The sequence below is a fragment of the Mus caroli genome, unplaced genomic scaffold, assembly GCF_978045245.1.
Source record: "Mus caroli unplaced genomic scaffold, Mus_caroli_1 scaffold_7, whole genome shotgun sequence".
Lineage (NCBI taxonomy): Eukaryota > Metazoa > Chordata > Mammalia > Rodentia > Muridae > Mus > Mus caroli.
Window position 1 is genome coordinate 12,069,185 of NW_028227262.1, and position 22,261 is coordinate 12,091,445.

The 22,261-nt window shown below is 44.6% G+C and overlaps 1 protein-coding gene across 8 annotated transcripts in view; it reads left to right on the forward strand.

Annotated features, from left to right (window-relative positions):
- The window catches only part of Eps8 (EGFR pathway substrate 8, signaling adaptor), a 174,301-nt gene that overhangs the window by 137,185 nt on the left and 14,855 nt on the right, over positions 1-22,261 (forward strand). For all 8 annotated transcript variants that reach the window (XM_029478488.2, XM_021164455.3, XM_029478486.2 and 5 more), the window contains 5 exons: positions 1,989-2,169; positions 5,709-5,842; positions 10,473-10,581; positions 11,398-11,541; positions 20,823-21,045. In XM_029478488.2, coding sequence (XP_029334348.1) covers positions 1,989-2,169; positions 5,709-5,842; positions 10,473-10,581; positions 11,398-11,541; positions 20,823-21,045 — 791 coding nt within the window. The remainder of the gene's footprint in view (positions 1-1,988; positions 2,170-5,708; positions 5,843-10,472; positions 10,582-11,397; positions 11,542-20,822; positions 21,046-22,261) is intronic.

A 22,261-nucleotide genomic window follows, 5' to 3' on the forward strand; every position in this document is an offset into this window, starting at 1 on the left:
GTCTCCTCTCCCACCCTTCTTTCTTTCTCTAACTTTGAGACAGATTTTTGCTAAGGAGAGCCTGCAACTGTCTGCTAGCTGGGTCCCCCATTGCCAAGGACAAAAGTAGCTATAGATGGTGTAGCACAGGATCCTTAGTAATCAGCCCTCTCTGGGGTAAGAACTCTCACCCACTGGAAAAAAAAGATGTGGGACTAAATTTATAGTCATCGTTTGTCAATAAAGAGATGGAGAAGGACAAACCATTGCAAGAGCTGACACCTGCCAGCCAGGCTCCTCGGACAGCTGTTTCCAGGTTCCTGTGATGTCCTTTTAGCGTACTTTATTTGGCTAAACCTTTCTCTTTTCCTGTGCAGAGCAAACCATTCAGTGTAGCGACCATTTACCAGTTAGTCTCTGGAAGTTTGCCGTTGTCTGCCCGTTGGGCCAGTCTAAAAGATGTGGACCAATTTATCATTTTTTGTTTTTATTGAAATACACATAAGGCATTCCCACTGGACTGTGGCTACTGCGTATGTTAGAATACAATTTGTAGTCTGAAATTCCTTGATGTGGTACACACTATTTTTCATGTTGTAAATCCAATTTGTATTTATTTGCATACTTAATTTTAATATCTGCGCATCAGTAGATCATAATCTATATTTTATTATGGTATTTATATCTTCTTTAAAAGATTTGTTAGGTTTTATTTTATGTCTATATGTGAGTGCCTGCGTGTGTGTATATGTACCACAGGCTTGCCTGGTGCCCATAGAGGCCAGGAAAAGGTATTTCCTGGAAGTGGAGTTACATGTGAGTATAAGGATAAGCCTGGGTCTTCTGGAAGAACAGCCAGTGCTCTTAGCTTCTGAGCCTCCTACCTATCTGGCTTCTATTTTATATCTTATGCTGTATTAAAATGGTTTAGAATGTTTTAAAATGTTAGATGTTTGCGGTTGTAATGTTATGACAAGCCTAGGCTGGGTTTTTTTTCCTTCCGTAAGACTTATTAAACTGTCACATCTCAGAATACAAAAAGTGCTCTGGGTATTCGGTGACTTTGTTTTGAGCCCTATCACAAAATCAGAAAATTTAATGATGGTTTAAATAGCTGCATCAAAAAGAAATATATAGTTAGCATTTAACACGAGGCCACAGTCACTTTAGATCCACATCAAGGCCATTAGGTAATGAATGTGGGATTTAAAAACACATGAAAGGGAAAAGGTTCGAGAAAGCACCAGATCGTTTGAATAAAAGGCTTCATTTCATCAGAGCAGACCCATCCCATCAGAATACTTCAGCCGTGGAAAGTATGGCCAAGAATGCAGAAGAAAGCAAAACTGTGATCTCTGCCTCAGCCACTTCTGCGCCTTGAGATGGGCCCTGAGCTTCTGTGAACCGGCCTCTCAAGGGCGTTGGCTGGTGACTCGTGAAGGACCAGGGGCTGTGTGAACTGGCCTCCCGAGGGCATTGGCTGATGAGCGGGTGTTGATTGTGACCACAGATTAGTTGACGTTTTTTACTGACAGTTAAGCTGGTACATTTAATTTATATAAAACTGGTCATCTGTGTCATTTTAGGGAAATTTTGTAGCTTTGGAGAGCCACGCATCTTCATAGCAGTCTTGGATGTTTCTATTTTCAAAGATCCCCCACTGTCTGACAGCTCGAAGGGACTGAGGGAGAGATGAACACTGGGAAGTTCCTTAGATGACACTGAGCCGCACACTTTAGATACTTACTGCCTTTCTATTCTCATGCACGAACGTTAAACATCCCACACCCGTGCTGTGCATCAGACTTCAGGGAAAGTTAAGGCCACGCAGAGAAACTTGGAAGCTACTGTCCTACTGCTGGGTAGAATTGCTCTTCCAGTTTATTTGTTTGCACCACTGGCATAAATGGGTTTTCTCTCCTCCCCCGAGAAATACGATTGTTTTGTATAGAAGAGAACCGTGACTGAGAACACGGCATTTAACATATAAACTCGATGTTCCCCTACAGAGCAGAGTGGCCGAAAGAACAGTTCATCCCACCTTACGTCCCGAGGTTCCGCAACGGCTGGGAGCCCCCGATGCTGAACTTCATGGGCGTGCCCACAGAGCAAGACATGTATCAACTGGCTGAGTCTGTGGCCAGCGCAGAACACCAGCGCAAACAGGACAGCAAGAGGCTGTCCACAGAGGTAAGGATCCACCACGTCTGGTCTCAGTGGATGCTGTAATAGCCAGTGGGGGGTCGGCACTCCCTGACGAACGTTCTAGAACCAGGAACTAGATGTCCCTACCTCCTGCTATCCCGAGTTATCTGTCTTCCTTGTTTTTGTGACCATTGGTGGCATGCTTCTCCTCCCCTTCCCCAGCTGAGTCTCTCTCTGCCCTGTTCTGTTCCTCAGGCCTCCCTGTCCCTTTTCTCTGTCAGGAGCTTGCCCATAAGCACTGTCTACTGTGTTGCCTTCAGATCTTTAGACTCTCAAGACAGTTCCCCAAACCTGGATCCTGCTGATTCTAAGCAACGTTTTCGTGGTGCCGCGATCCCACCCTCCTCCCTCCTCTTCCTGTCTTCTCTCCCTACCCTTCCTTCCACCATTCTTCCCTCCCTTCATTCCACTGCTCTCTCCCTCTCTGCCACCTTCCTCTCTTCCCCTGACGCTGCAGCTACTACTTCCAGTCTCTCCTGCTCCCTTCTTCCGTTCTAATCTTCTGAAATGTGTAGAGGAGCCATCTTTGTGTGAACTTTAGTCTTCTGACAACAAATGACCACAACCGCGTTGCGCCTGCACAAGGTCATACTGTGGACTTTATCTTTCAGTTATTGATTAAGCTTTAGAGTATAACCTTGTCTTCAGAACAAATGAGAGGAATGAAATTGGGTACACTATCCTGTGCATTAAAATGACTTTTTGTTTGTGTGTGAGTGTTTGAACCCTTTTGGAGAGGAGAATTGAACAGTGTTTAAAACTGAACCAATTGCAAATGGAATGGATGCTCAGGACTCGTAACCATGTGGGTAAAGACTGGCATAAAAAGGCAGCAAGGAATGGCGGCTTGGTTCTTCTGAAGTCCAGGTCATTCATTCTCCTTTTTAAAAGTCTCTGATGAGTGGGTTTGTAATGTGGCAGACACAATAGAAGGAAAGGCATTAGCAAACCACAGCACAGTGACCACTTTTAAGGAGAACCTATACATAAGTTAAATTGCTTAAAATTGTTCCCTTGGATGGGTGATGCTATGTAGAAAATGTACTGTACTCTGTGGGCTTGAGAGATGACTCAGCACGTACAGAGCCTGTGTGTAAAAGCAGGAGGACCTGTCACCCAGCTCTAATCACCCAGCCATCGTGATAAAATCAGGCCTGGTGGTGTGCACCTGGAATCCTGGAGCTGGGGAGGCAGAGGCAGGAGGATGCCTGGAGCTAGACAGTAAGGTTCTGGTTCCGAGGGCAACTCTGAAACAAAACAAACAAACAAACAAACACTAAAAAAAAAAAAAAACGGTAGGAGCAATAAAGGAAGGCCTTGACGTCAACCTCAGCACACATGTGTGCACTCAGGACATACACATACTCATACAGCCATAGACACGACCCTCACAAACACCGGCTTTTTCTCTAAAAGGCAGTCAGTCTGCTACAACCCAGAACCTTGATAACTCAAGTTAACTAGCATACTTGTTTGAAGTTCTCTTTCTGTGATTGTGGCTCTTTTCCCTCTGGCTGCCTAAAAAGGAAGACTAGACTTCACACCTGGCCTTTCCTCTACATGTCTGATGATGGTGACCTCCTACTGGCTGGGTCGCATATGTCCCTGTCTTCGTTTGGTAGTTCAGACCTCGTGTGGCTGTGAATTTTCCTCCCATTTAGAAAACAGCCACACTGTTTAGGGAAGGAACTGATGTGTGCACACAGAAAATGGCCGGTCATTTGGTGTTGCCATAGTAACTTACAGCTGTTTTCAAGTCATGAAACTGTCCGTCCTGTGGTATTCTTACCTTATGCTGGAAAATGTGCCACTTAGTAATGCTCACCTTGGAAATTCACACTTTTGTGAGTTCTTTCACAGTACTGTTTAAAGAGGGTATGGGGTGTGTGTTCTGGGCTGTCAGTGGCTACGTATGTCTACTCTGAACAGGTAATTTTAAAAGAATTACTGAGGGTCCTCCCTTGTCACGAGCTGTCACTTTCCTGCTGTAAAAATCTTCCCGTTTTATGATTTAAGTGCCCATTCAGAGGCTTACAGGAATGGAAAGAAGGCTGTCTTGAGTGCCAGGTTGAGGTCTTCCATGAACAGCATAGCCGATGGTGACTTCAAGGGCATGAGAAGTGTGATCATAGCAGGGAGAGAGACTTTATTATATTTTATTGCTACTGGAATAAATTCACTTGCATCACGTCTTGAGCAAATTTAGGACCTGGTGACTTTGTTTGTAATCGAAAGGTGTAGGTGATGATGGGTGTGGGCGACACCATCAATGTCCCTGCCTCCTCTGACCCTGCAGCAGGCTGTGTGGTCACCACTTAGTCACCCTCCTTCCTTATGTCCTTCCCCTTGGCATGTCTAGTCATTCTCAGGACCTGTGACTTCATCCTGGCCAGGAGCTGTTCTGACCAAGAAACAGGCAAAAGGTGGGGGATGACTCTTGCAGTTTCTGGTCCCAGTTGCTCAAGACTTTGATATATATTTTCAATTACCTAATTTGATTCAGCATCTCTGCTAACTCCCTGGGGAAGGGTTAGTGTAGCTGACTGACCCTAGGTATTTGTGACTCCCCCACGTATATTCCAGGTGGGTATCTAACTATGGATTTTGATATCCACACTGGTCCACTGGAGACGTTGTCTGTGGATGAAGTCAGCCTCATTCCTACCAGCCCTTCCGTTAGAATTCGCCACTGTACTATTCATCTTCGATGCTTCCCAAATCTTCCCAGGTTCAGATAGGTTGTCCCAGTGAACCCAGAAATAGTAGAAACTCCAGGAAATTCTCCTGCCTCAGCATTCATCACACTCTCCCACATTTTTTTTAACATACAGAAACAATGTGAAAGCTGTTTTGGTTGTTTTCCATCTGAGCATGTGGCCCCCATTCCTTTAAAACCACCATGCTCAAAGGTCACCGACTTCAAGTTTCCCTTGGGAGCAGCCAATAGATCATAATAGTGTCAACCACAGCGGAAAAACTGGTTACAGAATTATCTTCTCCAGGACTCTTGACTAACAAGGTCAAAGTTTTTTGTGTATATCTGTTTCCTGTTATAGTGATAACAGTACAGCCATTTGAAACAATTTAAAAATGGTGTTTGGGGTTTACCTTTTAAAATGAAAAAAAAAAGTGGAGTGATATGATTTTCTTATAATACAAAACAAAGAGTTTTCACGTGATGGTACTAACTTCATAGGAGGGTTAAATGTGTTCCTTAAACAGGGAGCAAAGGTTAAAGGTCACCCTCTAATTCCACTGTTCAGTGTTTATAGTCTGGCTAAGATCAAAAGCATTTATTGTTGGAATTCTTCGGGAAAGAACTTCCTGGTTTTATATCTAGGATTTTCAGAATTAAGATTTACCCTGAATGCTAACAACGAAACCAAACCACCCTGTGTCAGCATAATAATAGCTCACTGAGCACTGAGCAATCCTGTGACAGCTTAGGGCACTGTTCTGGTTGACTGACAGGGGACTCAGGCCAGCAGCCACTTGGTGACAGTCCATGTACTTCTGTCTTCTAGCATTCCAGTGTGTCCGACTATCCTCCAGCCGACGGATATGCGTACAGTAGCAGCATGTACCACAGAGGACCACATGCAGACCACGGGGAGGCTGCCATGCCTTTCAAGTCAACTCCTAATCACCATGCAGATAGGTAATACTCCACAGGCGCCATGTGGAGCACTCTGGGCAGCTGAGGGTGACTCTGGCTAGCGGGAGTGGCGGGAGGTGGGGAAGAGGGTGGGAATTGCTTTGTTCTCTCAAGGTTTTGTCTGTTAGTGATTGGATGAGATGGCCATCATTCCTTACAGACCTGGTTTTGATAGGCAGGAGAGTCGGGACCTCTAGTCTCTAATTCTCAGTGCCAATCCCCCTGGCTGGCTTCTGCTGTTTTAAGAAGATACTTCTGATGGTGGTCTGTACAGTAAGAGGAAGGAGCTGTCCTTGAACGTTGCTGGCTGTTCCGTTAGTCCCCACCAGAGAATCTCTGAAGAGCTCCCCTGGCTGAGGACATGATTCAGTGAGCAAAGTGCTTGCTGCCCTGAGCATGAAGGCCCCACAGACCTTCTGTCTGTAAGCACAGAGCTCCTTCAGTGTAATAAGAGCTGGAGATAGGATCCCTTGAAGCCAGAAGGCCAGCTAGCCTGGTATGCAGTGAGGGACTAGTTATGCAGTGAGGGACCAGAGACCCTACCTCAAGCTGGAAGGTAGGGACTAAGCTCTGCGCCCGTGCTGTGGCTGTCACTCACCCATGCTCATTCCCACGACAGTTTCCTCAAAGAGTATCCCAGCCCAGTAACATGGAAAAGAAACAATTTCTACCTATTCTGCGTCTAGCAAAGACTAAAAAACAAAACATAAAAGCTAAACGTAACCTGTCTTGTAGACAGAATGTTAGAGTCATTAGACTAAGCCAGGTGTGGCAGCTTTTGCCTGTTTTCCCAGGGCTTGGGTTGGCTGAGGTGTGAGGGCGGTGAGTTCAAGGACACGTAGGGTGTTATTGGCTAGCCTGGTCTATGGTGTGGGGCTCTGTTTCTGTCTCAGTCCCTCTCTTGGTCTCTCTCTGTCCACATGTGTGTGTGTGAACATGTGTGTTTGCCCTTAATTAACTGTTTAAATAGAGGCAGGCAGTAGAGGGGAGGTAGAGGGACACACATTCCTTTAAGATGGAAGGTGTCCCAGGGTGCATTTCTTTCTCCATAAGGAGCTTCAATGTGTTATCTTCCTTTAGAATCTGGGGTACAGCTGCCATGGAGCTCAGTCTGTTCATGTTTTGCTCGCCCACCATGCATAGGGTCCTGGGTTTAATCCTGAGCACCACAGAAAACCACCAGGGGCCCCCCGTGCCTGTAACTCAAGCACTTGGAGGTGGGTCAAGAGGGTCAGAAGTTCAAGGCCAGCCTGGGATGTATGATGCCCTGTCTGAAAAACATTGAGTGGAGCTTTGTTAAGGACAGCAGAGGGTGGTCCCTGAATGTTATAGAGTGTCCCATATTAAACTGAGTTCAAAGAAAAGTCAGCAGGGAAGTATGTATTTTGAAATTGCCAACTTATAAACAATTCTTAATTATTTTTTTAAAAAATAGTGAATGTGGAGGTGGCTCAGTGGATAAAGCACTTGCCCTGCAAGTGTGGGGAAGGGAGTTGCGGGGTTTAGAACCCATATAAAAGCTGGGTAGACATGGAGGCTTGGTGCGTTGAATGGCTGAGTGACTGTGTCTGACACTGCAGTCCCCAGGGTCTGTGAGGTAGAGTGTTACCCATGGTTTAGCCTCTGCTGTGGACTATGGGAGTGTGACTCAGTGTCTTTTAAAAGTTCACCCTGTTCCTTGTGAGCTTTATGGGCTCAGGGCGGGGTGGGGGCAGGGGGGGGGCTGTGTCTTTGATTTATTCACTCAACCATATCTTTAAAGATTGACTCAGAATGTTAAAGTAGCACTCTTATTGGAACTTAAATGAAACGCAATGTAAATTTAGAAATCTACAACAGAGACAAGAATTGTAAGAACTTTAAAGATTAACGTTATGATGGAATTTCAAATTTGCCTTTGAGTATGGCCTCTAGTTCAAGGCTGGTCTAGGATACATGATGAGTTCAGGCCAGCCATGGCTTCAGAAGGAGATCCGACCTCAAAAGCAAAATTAAAAATGTAACGAAACCACTGAGCCGATGCAGAGGCAGCAGGAACTTCAGTTTTCCCTGCCTAACCAGCCACACCAGCTTAGTCAGGCACAGCCTTTCAAAAGGCAAACAAGCCCGCCTTGTGGCGTGATGGGTGATTTGGCCAAGTAAGAGATACTCACTCAGCACCTACTGCCTTTCTTGCATGTAGAAAAAAATCGTGTTTAATCATAACCATAACAGTAATTCAGGGTCCTTGTGTATATCACATTGGATCAGCATTTTCTGATGGCTTTTGTAATAATTACATATTTTCTTCGCAACATAGAACATCAGTGGTCCTAGCCACAGCCATCCATCCCAGTTTATATTGATCCCAACTGAGTAGTGGCATCTGGATAGCCCAGTTACTGACTATCTGTGAATTCTTTATGTGGTCTATTGCGACCCCTCTGTAGCTGCTGTCTCCCTATATGCACTGCCGTGGTTGGCTAGAGCTTGTTTATATACTGACTCAGGTAGACCCAGATGGTTGCGGGACGTTTTCTGTTCTTTCTTAGAATACAATCTACTCTCCCCTTATCTGCAGTGGTTCTTCTGCAGATTATTGAAGAGAGAAGCAAGGAAAAGAAAGGGTAAAGAGTGGAAATTACTATTTTCTTAACTTTTGGGGTAGGCGGATCTCTTTAATCCCCCAAATATATTCTTAATATAATGTAAGCTAGCTAGCAGCAGAGCTATCACAGTAGAGGAAGGAATGTAGAATCTGATAATTTAACTGGCTTTAAACTATGATTATTCCGTAACATATTAATAGCATAAGCTAGGTGTTGTGGTTCATACCTGTAATCTCAGTATTGAGGAGTCTGAGACAAGAGGGTCCCAATGAGTTCTAGACAATTCTGGGCTATTTAGTGAATTCTACACCCCCCTGTATTAGAGTTTGAGACCTTAAGAACCAAACCAAACATGTATAATGTATAATAATTAGTGACCATAATTTTATTTTTATTTTAATATACTGAAAACAGCTGGTAGTGGGCACAACTTAAAAGTCTTCCGTTGTTGTGGTCCCTGTGTCTGATGGAATGAGAACCCAGGATATATTGCAGACCTGTAACAGGGTTAGCCTGTCTATAGCTGGCCCAGGTATGACTCGCCACGCCAGAGGACCTGGCTGGATGACCATCTTTAGTCTCAGTCTATTGATTTTTTTTCCCATGGAGCTTTGTGAGGAGATGTAGAAATGGCTTGGAGGAGGTGAGAAACAGGATCGTTCAGACTCCGCGTGATCATTTCACTGTTGTTACTGTTGAACCGTTGTGCCGGAGACGAGGGAAAGATGAATACTCTTTAATGCTTGACATTTCGCTGTACAGTGTAAAAAACCTAATATTGAATACATTGTTAAATCTGCTAATGCTGATTATTAGAAGTGGCATTTGGTTTTTTAAAGAAAATATCTTTTTTAAAAACAGAGCCCGTGCATCAGTGATTATAATTTTAAAAGCTTGTAGTGAGTTAGAAATTGTGTCTTTCTCCTCTGCGTGAGAAGGTTGCTGGCTATACGCTTGATTGACCCCTTCCTTTGCTCTTTTGGTAACTGGGCAAGGTTTGTTTTTTTAATGGTCCCTAGACATAATTTTAATGTGTTAAGTTGGTTATGAAAGGTTGCTAATGGGCTGGAGAGATGGCTCAGCGGTTAAGAACACTGACTGCTCTTCCAAAGGTCCTGAGTTCAAATCCCAGCAACCACATGGTGGCTCACAACCATCTGTAATGGGATCTGATGCCCTCTACTGGGGTGTCTGAAGACAGCTACAGTGCACTTATATATAATAAATAAATAAATCTTAGAGGAAAAAAAAAAGGAAAGGTTGCTTGAATGAGTAAAGTCGGCATGTAACCGAAGTTGTGCTTTGTGCGTTGTCTTGAGTCTCCTTTGACTTCCCACCTAGATTCTGCTCCTTTTGTGGTAGGGGTACTGACCACCGTCACCCGTGCCCATGTGTTCTTTCTCCTTCTTTTTGAGATGGGGTCTCACACTGTGTAGGCTGATCTCACACTTGATGTGTATGTAGTCTAAGATGACATTGAACTCCAAGCCTCTTGCCTCAGCCTCTCACCAGCTGGGATTATAGGCATACAACACCATGCCTGACCTTAGTACGTGTATTAGTAGACAGCTTATGGGTTTGGAGTCCAGATTTGGCCCAGCACCAACTCACCTTGGGATTTCACCTTATTCTTTTGTCTGAGCAGTAGTTTGTTCTAAAAACAAAACAAAACAATTTATGTGTGCGTGCCCATTCCCCCACCCTGATATGTGTGCCAGATGGAGGTCAGGAGATATCAGATCCCCTGAAGCGGGAGTTACAAGAGGTTGTTAGCCCCCAGTGTAGAATCAACCTCAAGCCCTCTGCAAGAGCGATCCTCCCTCTCAAAGGCTGAGCCATCCCTCCGGCTCCAGTTTGTTCCTTTTAATCGTAAGAACCCTATAGTTCTTTTTGTTTCTCACATTCTGTAAAAGTCCAATCTAACTAAGCTGGCATCTGCGTGTCCAGAGGCTTTCTGAGAGGGCTGGACAGGCCCTCATGTCACTTCTGCCCTCAGGCTTCAGAAGGGCTAGCTGAATGACAGAACTCTCCCTTTCTTTTTACAGGAATTATGACTCAGTCAAAACACAACCCAAGAAATACGTCAAATCCAAGTACGACTTTGTGGCGAGGAACAGCAGCGAGCTCTCGGTTATGAAAGATGATGTCCTAGAGGTAACTCATTCTTATGGGCTTAGTCCTCTAAGAAAGTAAATTTGCTGGGTTCTTCTTCTATGCATCTGCGCCTTCTGAAAGAGATCCCAAGGTCAAGAAATTGTTTCTTTGTACACGGTACAGCTGGGTATCTGTGTCTCTCTAGAAGTGTTAGCTACTTAGTTTATCAGACCCCATAACAGTGTTGTTCATTCAAGTAAGAGATACCTAGGGCATTGTGGGACAGGCAAGCACAGTTCTTGGCTTGCCTCATTGTCCTTTCTTCTGAGATCTCAGTGGAGATGAATCATGATAGTTTAAGAAAAAAAACCATTTCCTCTTTGAAAACACTTGCACAAATGTTACTTGTACTGCATTTGAGGGTACACTGAGGGTAGCATTTCTTAGGTCCTTCAGAGTTCATTTCCTTGAATGTATACAATACATTTTGGCACAATACATTTTGTTAAAAGTAGTTTCCATATTTTCCCTTTCTATTCCACAAGTGGAAACGATAGAATGTTCCAGAATGGCTATCTTATTTTCTTTCCAGCACCTCAAATGCAGCAGGGACATTCAGAGGATATAGTACATACTTGGGATAGATTTGTCCTAGGATTGATTTTATGCAAATATCAATAATAACAGTAATCAACAATACCTCTTAGTGTAATTGCTTAGAACTTCAGTCACTCATATACTTTATCCCAGTTCATTACCAGAAGTAATTTTTTTTTTCCTCTATTGAAATTGAGAAGTAAAAGTTGACCATGGTCCGTGCATGGCTGTATGGGTTTCCTTATAGTGATCGAGTCTCCGTTCTTTGCATATTGACAGATACTCGACGATCGAAGGCAGTGGTGGAAAGTCCGAAATGCCAGTGGAGACTCTGGGTTTGTGCCAAATAACATTCTGGATATCGTGAGAACTCCGGAATCTGGAGTGGGGCGCGCTGACCCCCCATACACACACACCATACAGGTAACTTGGGTTCTGGGCAAAACTTAATATCGGCAGATTTCCATGGACAGGAATTCCGTGCCTTTTGTGTGTCAATCACTTTGATATTAAATTGCTTTTATTTTTGAGAGCAACTGAAAAGCAATGTGAGACAGTAGCGAGTGATGCATGGTTTTCTGATTCATTTTGTGAGGAAACTCTTAAAGTGTCCAGCAATAAGTTACTGCTCTTGTGAATGCTTTTTTCTTTTACACCAATTTGTAGTATTTCTGATAAATATAGATTTTTCCCCCTCTTTACTCATCAGTTGGCTCCGAGACTGCTGGGAGGGAGGGAGCATCTCCATCTTTTCCGGTGTTTGCCTTCAGTGTCTATCACATGTTCAGTCTCTGGCCAGCCTTCAGTTCACACTCAGCACACCTTAGCACATGCATGACCATATGTCCCGGTGTTACAGTGTTATTCCTTTATATTAAAGTTGGATGTATCTGTGATATAGATGAGACAGGACAGGTTCTTCCTCTGATCCCTGAAGACTTCCAGAGGCTCCCACAAGCCACAGTTTCAGGATTTTAGGGGCGTGGTCAGTTCCTCTGTTATGGCAGCTGCGTTTACTTGAGCTGGCTCTCTGGAGTGAGGTCGTGCGATGGGACTAGAGTGGGTGGACTCTCTATGCACAACCTCTGAACCCGAGTTGCTTCTGTTCCATGTCTTAGGGTCGAAGTCCTAATTTCCAATGGTGAGAAAAACATTCCTGGCTCCTTTTTTATCTTGAAGATGACAACATCTTCAGGCCTTGGACGGAGTCCATTGTCCCAGCTGCCACACTGTTTCTGAGCACTGGGAGTCACTTTTAACTCTCAAGTGTAGAATAGACCCTTGCCCCTTTCCAGAGTGATTTGGCCTTACTAGAAGCCCCAAGCCAACCAAATATCAGCAGTGGGTGTGGAAACACATACCCATCTTCCCAGTACTGGGCAGGTAGAGACAGAAGCATCAGGAATTCAATGTTATCTTGGACTAACAAAGTAAGGTCAAGACCAGCCTGGACTGTGTAAGGCTCTGCCTCTAAGAGAGAGAGAGAGAGAGAGAGAGAGAGAGAATGAATAAAAAACATTGGTGGGGTTTGTTTGTTTGTATTTTTTCCTGACATGACACGTGTACTTACTTATGCCAATCGTTTGTCATTAGCTTTTGATGCCAAAGAAGGAATTTGAATTATTCAAGGTATGGTCTGCTGTGTTTCCCATGGATTTTTGCAGTGAATTTTTTCTGAACTTAATTTTCCATACCTCTTCCTTCCCATAAGTTCCTCCTTCTTTAAGTGTGAGCTGTGTCTCCTCGAGTAATGACCTAAGGCTTCTCTCGGGAGGGGGAACACCGATCCTCTGCTTTCTTTCTTGAAAGTTTTTTTTTTTTTTAAACTTATCTTTAACAGTGATGTCATATGTGCTTGAAGTGTGTGCCTAAAATCTCGAGAGGGGGTATTTGCCCTCTGAGAAAGTAAAGATTTTTAAACATTCTAACTAATAACAAAGTGTAGCTTGCACTGATTCTAAAGAATATCCTCCAGGCTCATGGGCAAATAGATCCAAGAATTTCTAAGTGGACATATTAAGAATAATTACTCAGGTTGAGCTTGGCTTGCATGATTCCTAGGAACAGATAAGCTGAAAATAAGGTAACTTAATTAAGCTTACAAGTCGTGTGTGTGTGTGTGTGTGTGTGTGTGTGTGTGTGTATGTGTGTTCCAAATCTCTGTCCCCATAGGGACTCCCCACACAGGAGTCTGACTTTCACTCTTTCCCTGCTTGCTGTTTGGTCTTGCCTTTTACTTCAGCTGTGACTCCTGCCCCAGGCTGTGTGGTGGCTTTCCCTGTTTCAGGCTTCCCTCTGGCTAAAGTGAACCCAAATGATGAGTACATGCCTCAGGCAAGGCAAAAATAGGACAGGGAGAGAACAGACACATACAACCCACATCTCTCTCTCTCTCTCTCTCTCTCTCTCTCTCTCTCTCTCTCTCTCTCTCTCTCTCTCCCTCCCTCTCCCTCTCTCCCTCCTTTTCCTCTCCCCCTCCCCCTGATTCTTTTCTTTCACATAACCTCATCTTTATTTTTGTCAACTTTGACACAACCAAGATTTTGTTTATTCAGAAGTACCAGGAGTCTATGTTGAAACTTTGTGTAAATAGCGACGTGTGGTTGCTGTGAAGGATTTCATGTTCTGGCTGTTTCTCTTTTGAACCCTTCCACAGTCCCTGTAGAAATTGGGTGTGTGGAAGAGTGCATGTGTGGAAGAGAGAGTGCGTGTGTGGAAGAGTGCCTGTGGCTGTGAGCCCTTTCCTTACCCCTCTTCCCCCCCTTCTCTGTCATTTTCCTCCCTCCTGACCCCCTCCCCATTCCCTCTTCCCTCTCCTCTCTGAATGTGTCAAGTTTAGGGTGAGGACCTACCATTGAAAGGAATTGAATAGAGTGGTTAAGAACATTCACTGCTCTTCCAGACGACCTGAGTTCAATTCCCAGCAACCACATGGTGGCTCACAACCATGTATAGTGAGATCCAATGCCCTCTTCTGGTGTGTCTGAAGATAGCTACTATGTACTCATATACATTAAAAAAATAATAAAGGTACTGTTCTTTTGTTTTTGTTTTGTTTTGTTTTTAAAAGGAATTGAAAACTCTCTACCTGGGAACTCTGGGCTGAATGCAATAGAGATCTCATAAGTTGTAATAAACAGCCTACCTGCCATGACATCACTGTGTCCTTACCTACCTATCATGATATCACTGTGTCCTTAACTACCTGATATGACATCACCGTGTCCTTACCTTCTTGCTGTGACATCACTGGCTCCTTACCTACCTGCTATGATACACTGTGTCCTTACCTACCTGCTATGACAGTGTCCCTACCTACCTGCCATGACATCACTGTGTCCTTACCTACCTGTCATGATATCACTGCATCCTTACCTAACTGCTATGACATCACTGCGTCTCTATCTGTTATAACATCATTGTGTCCTTACCTACCTGCTGTGACATCACTGCATTCTTATCTATTTTCCATGACATCACTGTGTCCTTACCTACTTTCTGTAACATCACTGAATTCTTACCTACCTGCTCTGATACACTGTGCCCTTACCTGTTATGACAGTGTCCCTACCTACCTGCCGTGATATCACTGCATCCTTACTACCTACCTGATATAACATCACAGCTTCTCTCAAGGGATTCCTGTCCTTAAGGAACTTGTAGTAGTTCTGAAAAGCATGGCGTAGGATGGGAAAGACATCCCTCAGAAACATCCCAGTCAAGTACCTATCTCTACACCAGCATCACAGAGAGAGACTTGATCCCAGAACACCTCTCCTGTCTTAGTCAGGGTTTCTATTCTTGCACAAGCATCATTACCAGGAAGCAAGTTGGGGGAGGAAAGGGTTGATTCGGCTTACACTTCCATACCAAGGAAGTCAGGACTGGAACTCAAGCAGGTCAGGAAGCAGGAGCTGATGCAGAGGCCATGGAGGGATGTTACTTACTGGCTTGCTTCCCCTGGCTTGCTCAGGTTGCTTTCTTATAGAACCCAAGACTATCAGCCCAGGATTGGTCCCATCCACAAGGGGCCTTTCCCCCTTGATCACTAATTAAGAAAATGCCTTACAGCTGGATCTCCTGGAGGCATTTCCTCAACTGAAGCTCCTTTCTCTGTGATAACTCCAGCTTGTGTCAAGTTGATACAAAACTAGCTAGTACATCTCCCATGCACTGTGTGGTCAGAACAGTCACCATGCAGGAGCCGTTTTAGACTAATATGTCCATTTCTTGCATTTTGCATGTCCTTGTTTTAATATTTTAGGAAAACTGTACACATTATGAAATGGACTAGCAACTCGGGCGTTTTGTGTGTGGCAAACCCGGGCTTGAATGTGAACTGCTCCTTTCCCTCTCGGAGTGCTTTTTAAATGGCCACAGTTATTCCTCTCATTTTCGTCCCCTTCCCTTTATGCTCCTGAAGGATTCTTGGAGCAGTTCCTGGTGTAGGCTCAAGGACAGCTCTTGTCCAGGGCTGCACACCTTTTGTGTGGGTCTGTTCTGTCCGCAGGGGTCTTCACGCCTGGAACAGCACAGAATAGGTGTTGAGTTCCCACCTGAAGTCCCTGGGGGTTGTTTCGTAATCCTCACATTTGGAGTGGTTTTAACAGTTCTCCCAAGGCAGATTCCCACCTCTGCGCTAACCCCCATGGCTTTGCCAGTTTTTAAATAAAAGAGGTCGAGATGAGATGGAGCATTTACAAAAGTGTTTTGTGTGTGTGCCTTTGTGATGTGTGTGTTTGTGCATGTGAGTGTGTGTAGACAAGTGTCTGTTGTGCCTATGTGAGTGTATGTCTCTGTGTGTGTGTGTCTGTTTCAGTGAAGCCACAGCTTTTGAAAGGCACAGGAAAGTGGCCTGGCCTTCTGTTAAACAGTAGGTCACCCCAGGGCTTTGTCTCTCTTGTCTGTACAACAGATGGCTCCCAACTGCTTCCTTTCCATCCAGAGTCTACTGCCACATAAAGTTTTTTTTAAAAAAATTTTTTTCCTTGATTCCCAGGCTAGTACTGGTCATCTCCTAAAAAGATCATTTCCCATGGGTCCCCTGCTGTGTCAAGAGTAGAAATGACTTCCTCCTGATCTTATTTCTATTATACCCACAGCTGGGCTAAACAATGTTTTGTGTATTGTTAAATATTGAGTTTATGTGTTTATTATTTTTGTAGTTTTTCTTACTCCACCAAGGGGTAGGGATTAAATAATGACCAGTGTCCAAGAAACCATTGCCAGGTCTTGTGAAGCCCCCCCCCCCCCCCGTCTATTTCTCCGCTGTTGTAGAATTGTGTAGAAAGCCTATTATGGTATTGGTGCGGATTCTCACCTTGGTTTTGTGAGTGGCAGGCTGTGCACCTTTAGACATAAAATTTTGTTTTTCTCAGTTCCTGTGGGGGGTGGGGTGGGGATGAGAGGGACATATACAACCCCCTTATCTCTATATACATGTTAAATTGCCTTCAACTGAAGGTGGAAATCCTTTCCATGGGTGACCGTAAGACCACCAGCAGTATTGATTCCCAGCCCATCTCATTCATGTCTTGTTTAAACTTATTCCAAATGCTGGAATACTGCTGGACAGAGAATGACCATCTTCTTAACATCACTTCATATTCTTCAGCCAGGCCAGCTTCCCTTTAGTACTCTGGTTAAAGGTTGTTATAAATGACTTACAGAGGTTCCTGCCCCATTAGTTAGAGGTAGGGTTCTTAAACAAGGATGGCTACCATTTTTGTTGAGTAAGCATGTGTGCATGTTGTATGAGTGTGTGTGTGTGTGTGTATGTGTGTGTGTGTATCATGTACACACACACACACACACACAAATAATGTTAAAAGTGCATACAGTATAAAGTAAAATCATCACGAAAGTAAAAGAATGAGCATTCATGCACACAGCTACCTATCTCCCGACAAGAGAAACCGTAATCTGCTCCTTCAGAAAACCTGGCTTTAATACTCCATCACAAGCATGCCTCTCCCACCGAGCATTCGTTTCTCTGTTTCTACTCCACCATCTGCTACTTTGTGTCAAAAGACCTGCCTGCACACACACACACACACACACACACACACACACCGTCTTCTGTGCTCACCTCCCCAATCCTGGTAACTGCACTTTGTCTATGTTTGAATGCTTGACCTAAAGTGGATTCTTTCTAAGCTGTCGATAAGATGAACCTGTATCATATTGTTCTCCCAGAATGCTCTAATGAGCAGAGTGGGCCCTGGGATAGCCTGACTGTGGAATACATCACTGGGGGTGCTGAGCTCTCTTGAGTAGAGCCCAGTAGGGATTAATCATGTATTTACAAACTCCTTTGCTGGCTGACTTGTGGGCAGGTAATTTTGCTGTCAAAATCCAGTTTGCTCATGTTTGCTGTTATTTGATGTAAATTATAATTGATATTTTTTTCACTCCCATCTCCTGTGTTAATTTTCTCATTGGCTGTGGTTCATCCCATCTCCTAATAGCAATTACTTGGCGAGCTGTCAGAGGTAACTCACATCCATTCCCTCCTGGCAATTCTTCCTTCTGGGTTTTGGTTTTTTTTGTTTTTTGTTTTTTTTTTCTTTTTCTTTGGATTCAGTTTCTGGACTTAACACCCTCCAAATATTCCAGCTGTGCCGTTTTCAGCACAGAATTTCAGAGAGGCCAAATTTCAAGGGAGAAAATAAAGATGCTGTTCAGTGCAGGGCAAAATTGTAAGCCGAGGAGGTCTCTGCCACTGGCGGTTTTGGGTTTTACTTGCATAATCTTCCCTCTGAAGCAGGACTGTGCAGCAGTCAGGTGTGTTACTCTCCATCACTTCGGTGCTCGAGAGGTTTTACCCAGTTTTGGCTCCTAAAGAACCCAACTTAATTGTCAGTAGGAAAGTGCATTTCTTAAGAGGCAGAGACATTCTGAGTCCTCTCAGAGAACGACACAGGATGCTTTGTGTACAGAGGAGCTTGGCGTTTGTGAGAGACGGTGATGGGACTCAGGAAGTGACAGCATTATATAAACGTGGGTCCATCCCAGCAACTCTGTGAGGGTCGTGGGGTTTAGTGGTGATTCCTGGGAACAGCCCTGGGCCAAGATTTCTCATCAGATTGGAGCCTGGGCCTCCTTTGGGGCGTGAAGAAAAGGCTCCAAGTGAACTGTGTTCAAGGAAGCCTTCTAGGTCTTGAGGTGTGTTGCGAGTCATTGGTCTGTGCCTCCAACAGGAAGAGTCCAGCACAGGAGTGTGAAAGCAGAGAGCAGGTGCTTAGCAGTAGGTAGAGAGGAGCAGAGGTGTTGGGGAGGGACTTAGAGCATAAGGTCAAGGGTCAGCCCTGACTAAGTGACTTTCAGAATGAGTCACACTGATTGGAGGATCTGGCCCTCTCTCCCTTCTCTTGTCAGAGGTTGGAGGCATGAAGCAGGCTGAGAAGACTGAGGGGAGAGGGGGTACACAAGTAAAGATAATTTATGGCACGGATCATGAGAATGGCTCTACTTGGCTTTCAAAGCTTCCATTCGGTCTACACTTTTGAGTGAGGTCCGATGGTACTGTTGCCTTCTACAGCAGCAGGGGTTGAATGAACCTGGACGCGAATACTTGGTGAGCCCGGCTCCAGGCTTGCCTGTGACACTGCCACCAGGTTCTGAGCGTCTCACTGTATTATTCCACAGATAGAAAAACACTAGCTGTTCTTGTTTTTATGGAAGCAGGCAGAATGAATCACATTGTTGGGCTCAGAGCCTGTAGCACTTTCCGTTGGCATAGGTTTTGGGAAAAGAAAAAACCAATCATTGAAATTCTGGCACTTTTGGAACACTGACACGATTTCATTAAGCCGTCACGAAGTGAAGCGCAAAGGACATGCTTGTCTAGGGAACAAAACATATATATTAAGTGTCTTTGGTGTGTGCTAAGTGGAACTTTTGGTGATGTTTGCTATGTTTGGATTGCTTTAGATATCTATTGGCCCAAATATAAGAGAACTATCTTGTGGGTTTGTAATGACACACCAGTGCTTTCCAAGGAGATGCTGGGAGGATCAGAAACCACTTCATCTCCTGCTTACCTTTGTGGCAGTCACTTATCCACCTTCCATCTCCTCCCCCATGCTCTCCTGGTTGCTTCCCTCCCCTCTGTATCTAGCAACACTCTCTAGCCCTCTTTGAGTACCCCTCCCCCTCCCACCTTCCCAGCACCCCCTTCCACCTTTACACCATCTGCTGGGATGAGTCATAACCCTGAGTAACAGCCACAAAGCCCAAGGGTCCCTTCCACAGGCATTAAGTTGTCTTCCTGGGAAGGCACCTTGGTCAGTCGTTGGTGTGTTGTTTTGAGTGACAATTTAGTTTTAACGTCATGTGTGGTGTGTGTTTTGATGGTTTTAATATCTGTGGCAATCTGGGGTGGGGGACACTCTTGAAACTCAGGATTGCCTTATATTTGGGCCACCTTAGAAGTGAGACATAAATACTGCAAGCCCCAGACTTCCAAAAGGCTTTCTTGTGGATTTTATCCCGCTAACCTTACCTGCTAACTGGAACTGTGCCAGTGCAGTATTTAGATGTCACTTCACCTGTAACTTTGCATCTTTGATTCTGCAAAGATGCACCTGTGGAAAACTTGGAGTCTTTGACATGTAGTTGTCTGCTAGCTACATTGTTTTATCTATATTTAAAGTTTTGGCTATTGTATTGAATATGAAATATACACAAATATTGTTTTCCTTATAGCTCAATTGTACACTTTACCACATCTTCCTTTGAAAATGTAAATCCCTGACCACAGGCCTCCCCTGCTTTCCCCTCCCCTCTCCCCCTCCCCTGCCTCCTCCTCCTCCTCCCTCTGCCTCCCTCTCCCCCTCCCTCTGCCTCCCTCTCCCCCTCCCTCTGCCTCCCTCTCCCCCTCCCCCTCCCCTTCTCCCTTCCCCTCCCCCTCCCACTGCCATTCCTCTTTTCTGTTCTGAGGACAGGAGGGTGGGCTAGAGCATTTCTGTGTTGGGCAAATGCTCTAGCAGCGAGCTGCATCCCCAGCCAGAGCTGGGCCTTTATCCTTAAAATCACCCCCTCCCTCCATGTGCTCCCGTTTTTAACAAAGAAGATTTCTCATGTGAATAAATGAAGAGTAATATGGTGGTAGAAAGGGCTGTACCTTGAAAAAGTTAATAACCACCGCCGTGTAAACCTCGTTAATTATTTTAAAAGCACAGCCCCTTTATTCTCCAGATTCACACATTGCTCCTCAACCCTCCTTGTAAACAACGGATCGAAAGACCCCTGACTGTGGCCTACGCTTAAAACAAGAGCAAGCTACACCCAGTGTCACTGACTTTCAGCACCACTGAAGTTATTATTTGCTTAAACTGTAAAAAATAATCAGAGTGCTTCTAACCTACCATAGTCGTGTGTAAGTTCAAGCCCAAACCTAGCTTTCCTGGTATGTATCATTATGATATTGATTATTTTTGGTTTGAACTTGACACTCTTTAAACTCACACATTGACTTTGAACATGGTCTTAATAACTATGAAATCATATTGGATTAAAAGTGTATATACAAACCTACATTATTAAGGGTTGGCACAGATAACTTTACAAAAAAATATCGAACGATGTTCTGTCAATTCGTACTTCATTTTCCAGCCTAAGTACACACACGCAGGCACCCACACACTCATTCATATATATGTATTCACACATATATATTTCAGGTTAATTATTATCTTTTATAGAAACAAAGGACGGAATACGGCCTGAGATCAGCGGATACTCCTTCTGCCCCATCACCCCCTCCAACGCCAGCACCCGTTCCGGTCCCCCTTCCACCTTCTGTACCAGCACCCGTTTCTGTGCCCAAGGTTCCAGCAAATGTCACTCGCCAGAACAGCAGCTCCAGTGACAGCGGGGGCAGCATTGTGCGGGACAGCCAGAGATACAAACAACTCCCAGTGGACCGTAAGTTTTCCCAGCGGCCAAACCCAGCTCCACTGAGTCTGTTCATAGTAAATATTGTGAGGTAAATACGATAAATAATAGCTGCTTATACATCATGGATGCCTGCCGGGTTTCTCTCCCTCTGAGTTTCTCTGAGGAGCAGGTCATTTTTCTCAGCCCTCTAAGGCATGTATCTCTTCACATACCCCTGCAGTGCTGTGACTGCTGAATGCACACTTGCTTGAGCAGATATACTGGGATGGACATCCCTTCGCACCTACAAACTTCAAGGCTTTAGTGAGCCTCTCCATATCTGAGAGTCTGGAAAGTGGGGGAAGCCAACACTAATCTGGTTCTTAGGACAAGTGTGAAGATTCAGTGAGACACCGCCTGAAAAGTAGGGCACTTGGGGGCACCCAGTCTCTCTCTCCTGACAAGTTTTTGTTTGTCACAATTGAGACCTGCTGCTGGCACTTCACCAGGTGTGCTTGGTAATAGTGTGCATTGTGCAGGCAGCTGGAAATGTGAGCAGTGCTGGGTTTGAAGACTAGGAATGATTTTGACCACTGTAAGCAAGTAGTCAGCAAATGCCTGCTGCTATCATCCGCATCTCCTCCTCTTCCTCTCTGTCCTCTGCCAAGAGTCTGCTGTCCTCAGACACATACACAACCACACCACTTTTACACAGTCGCCCACCAGTATCAACATCAGATTTTCTTCTAACTTTGACAGCATATTTTCACAAATTAAAATTGATTTTCCCATGAGAATAGTATCTATGGGGACGATTGTAAAATAAACAAAATTAAAGATGCTATGATAACATAGGCTTCTTCTGTGGCCAGGGCAGAGCTGTGTGGATAGTCGAAAAGCTAACGGTAACCCTGAGAGGTTTTGCTGTACCTTGTACCTTAGGGCCGTATGCTCTATGTCTGATGATGTTTGTAAAGCACTGCAAGTCAACCTTTGCAGCTCTTTACAGAAAACATGGAAAACCAAAACCAGGAAAACATTTCCTATAGCTGAAGTTTGAGAAAAGTATATAGAAGGTCGGGGACATGTTGTGTGGGAGTCATCTACCATCCTGCCCCGGGGCCACACCCAAGGTCCTGCGCCTTTCTCTCGATAAATGACTCTTACTATAAATGACCGATCCGTTTCTATTCTCTTCGCACTGTTTATGTTCCGGAGACCGATTCTCGGCTTAGTCTTACTGTACAGTCTCACCTTTGACACC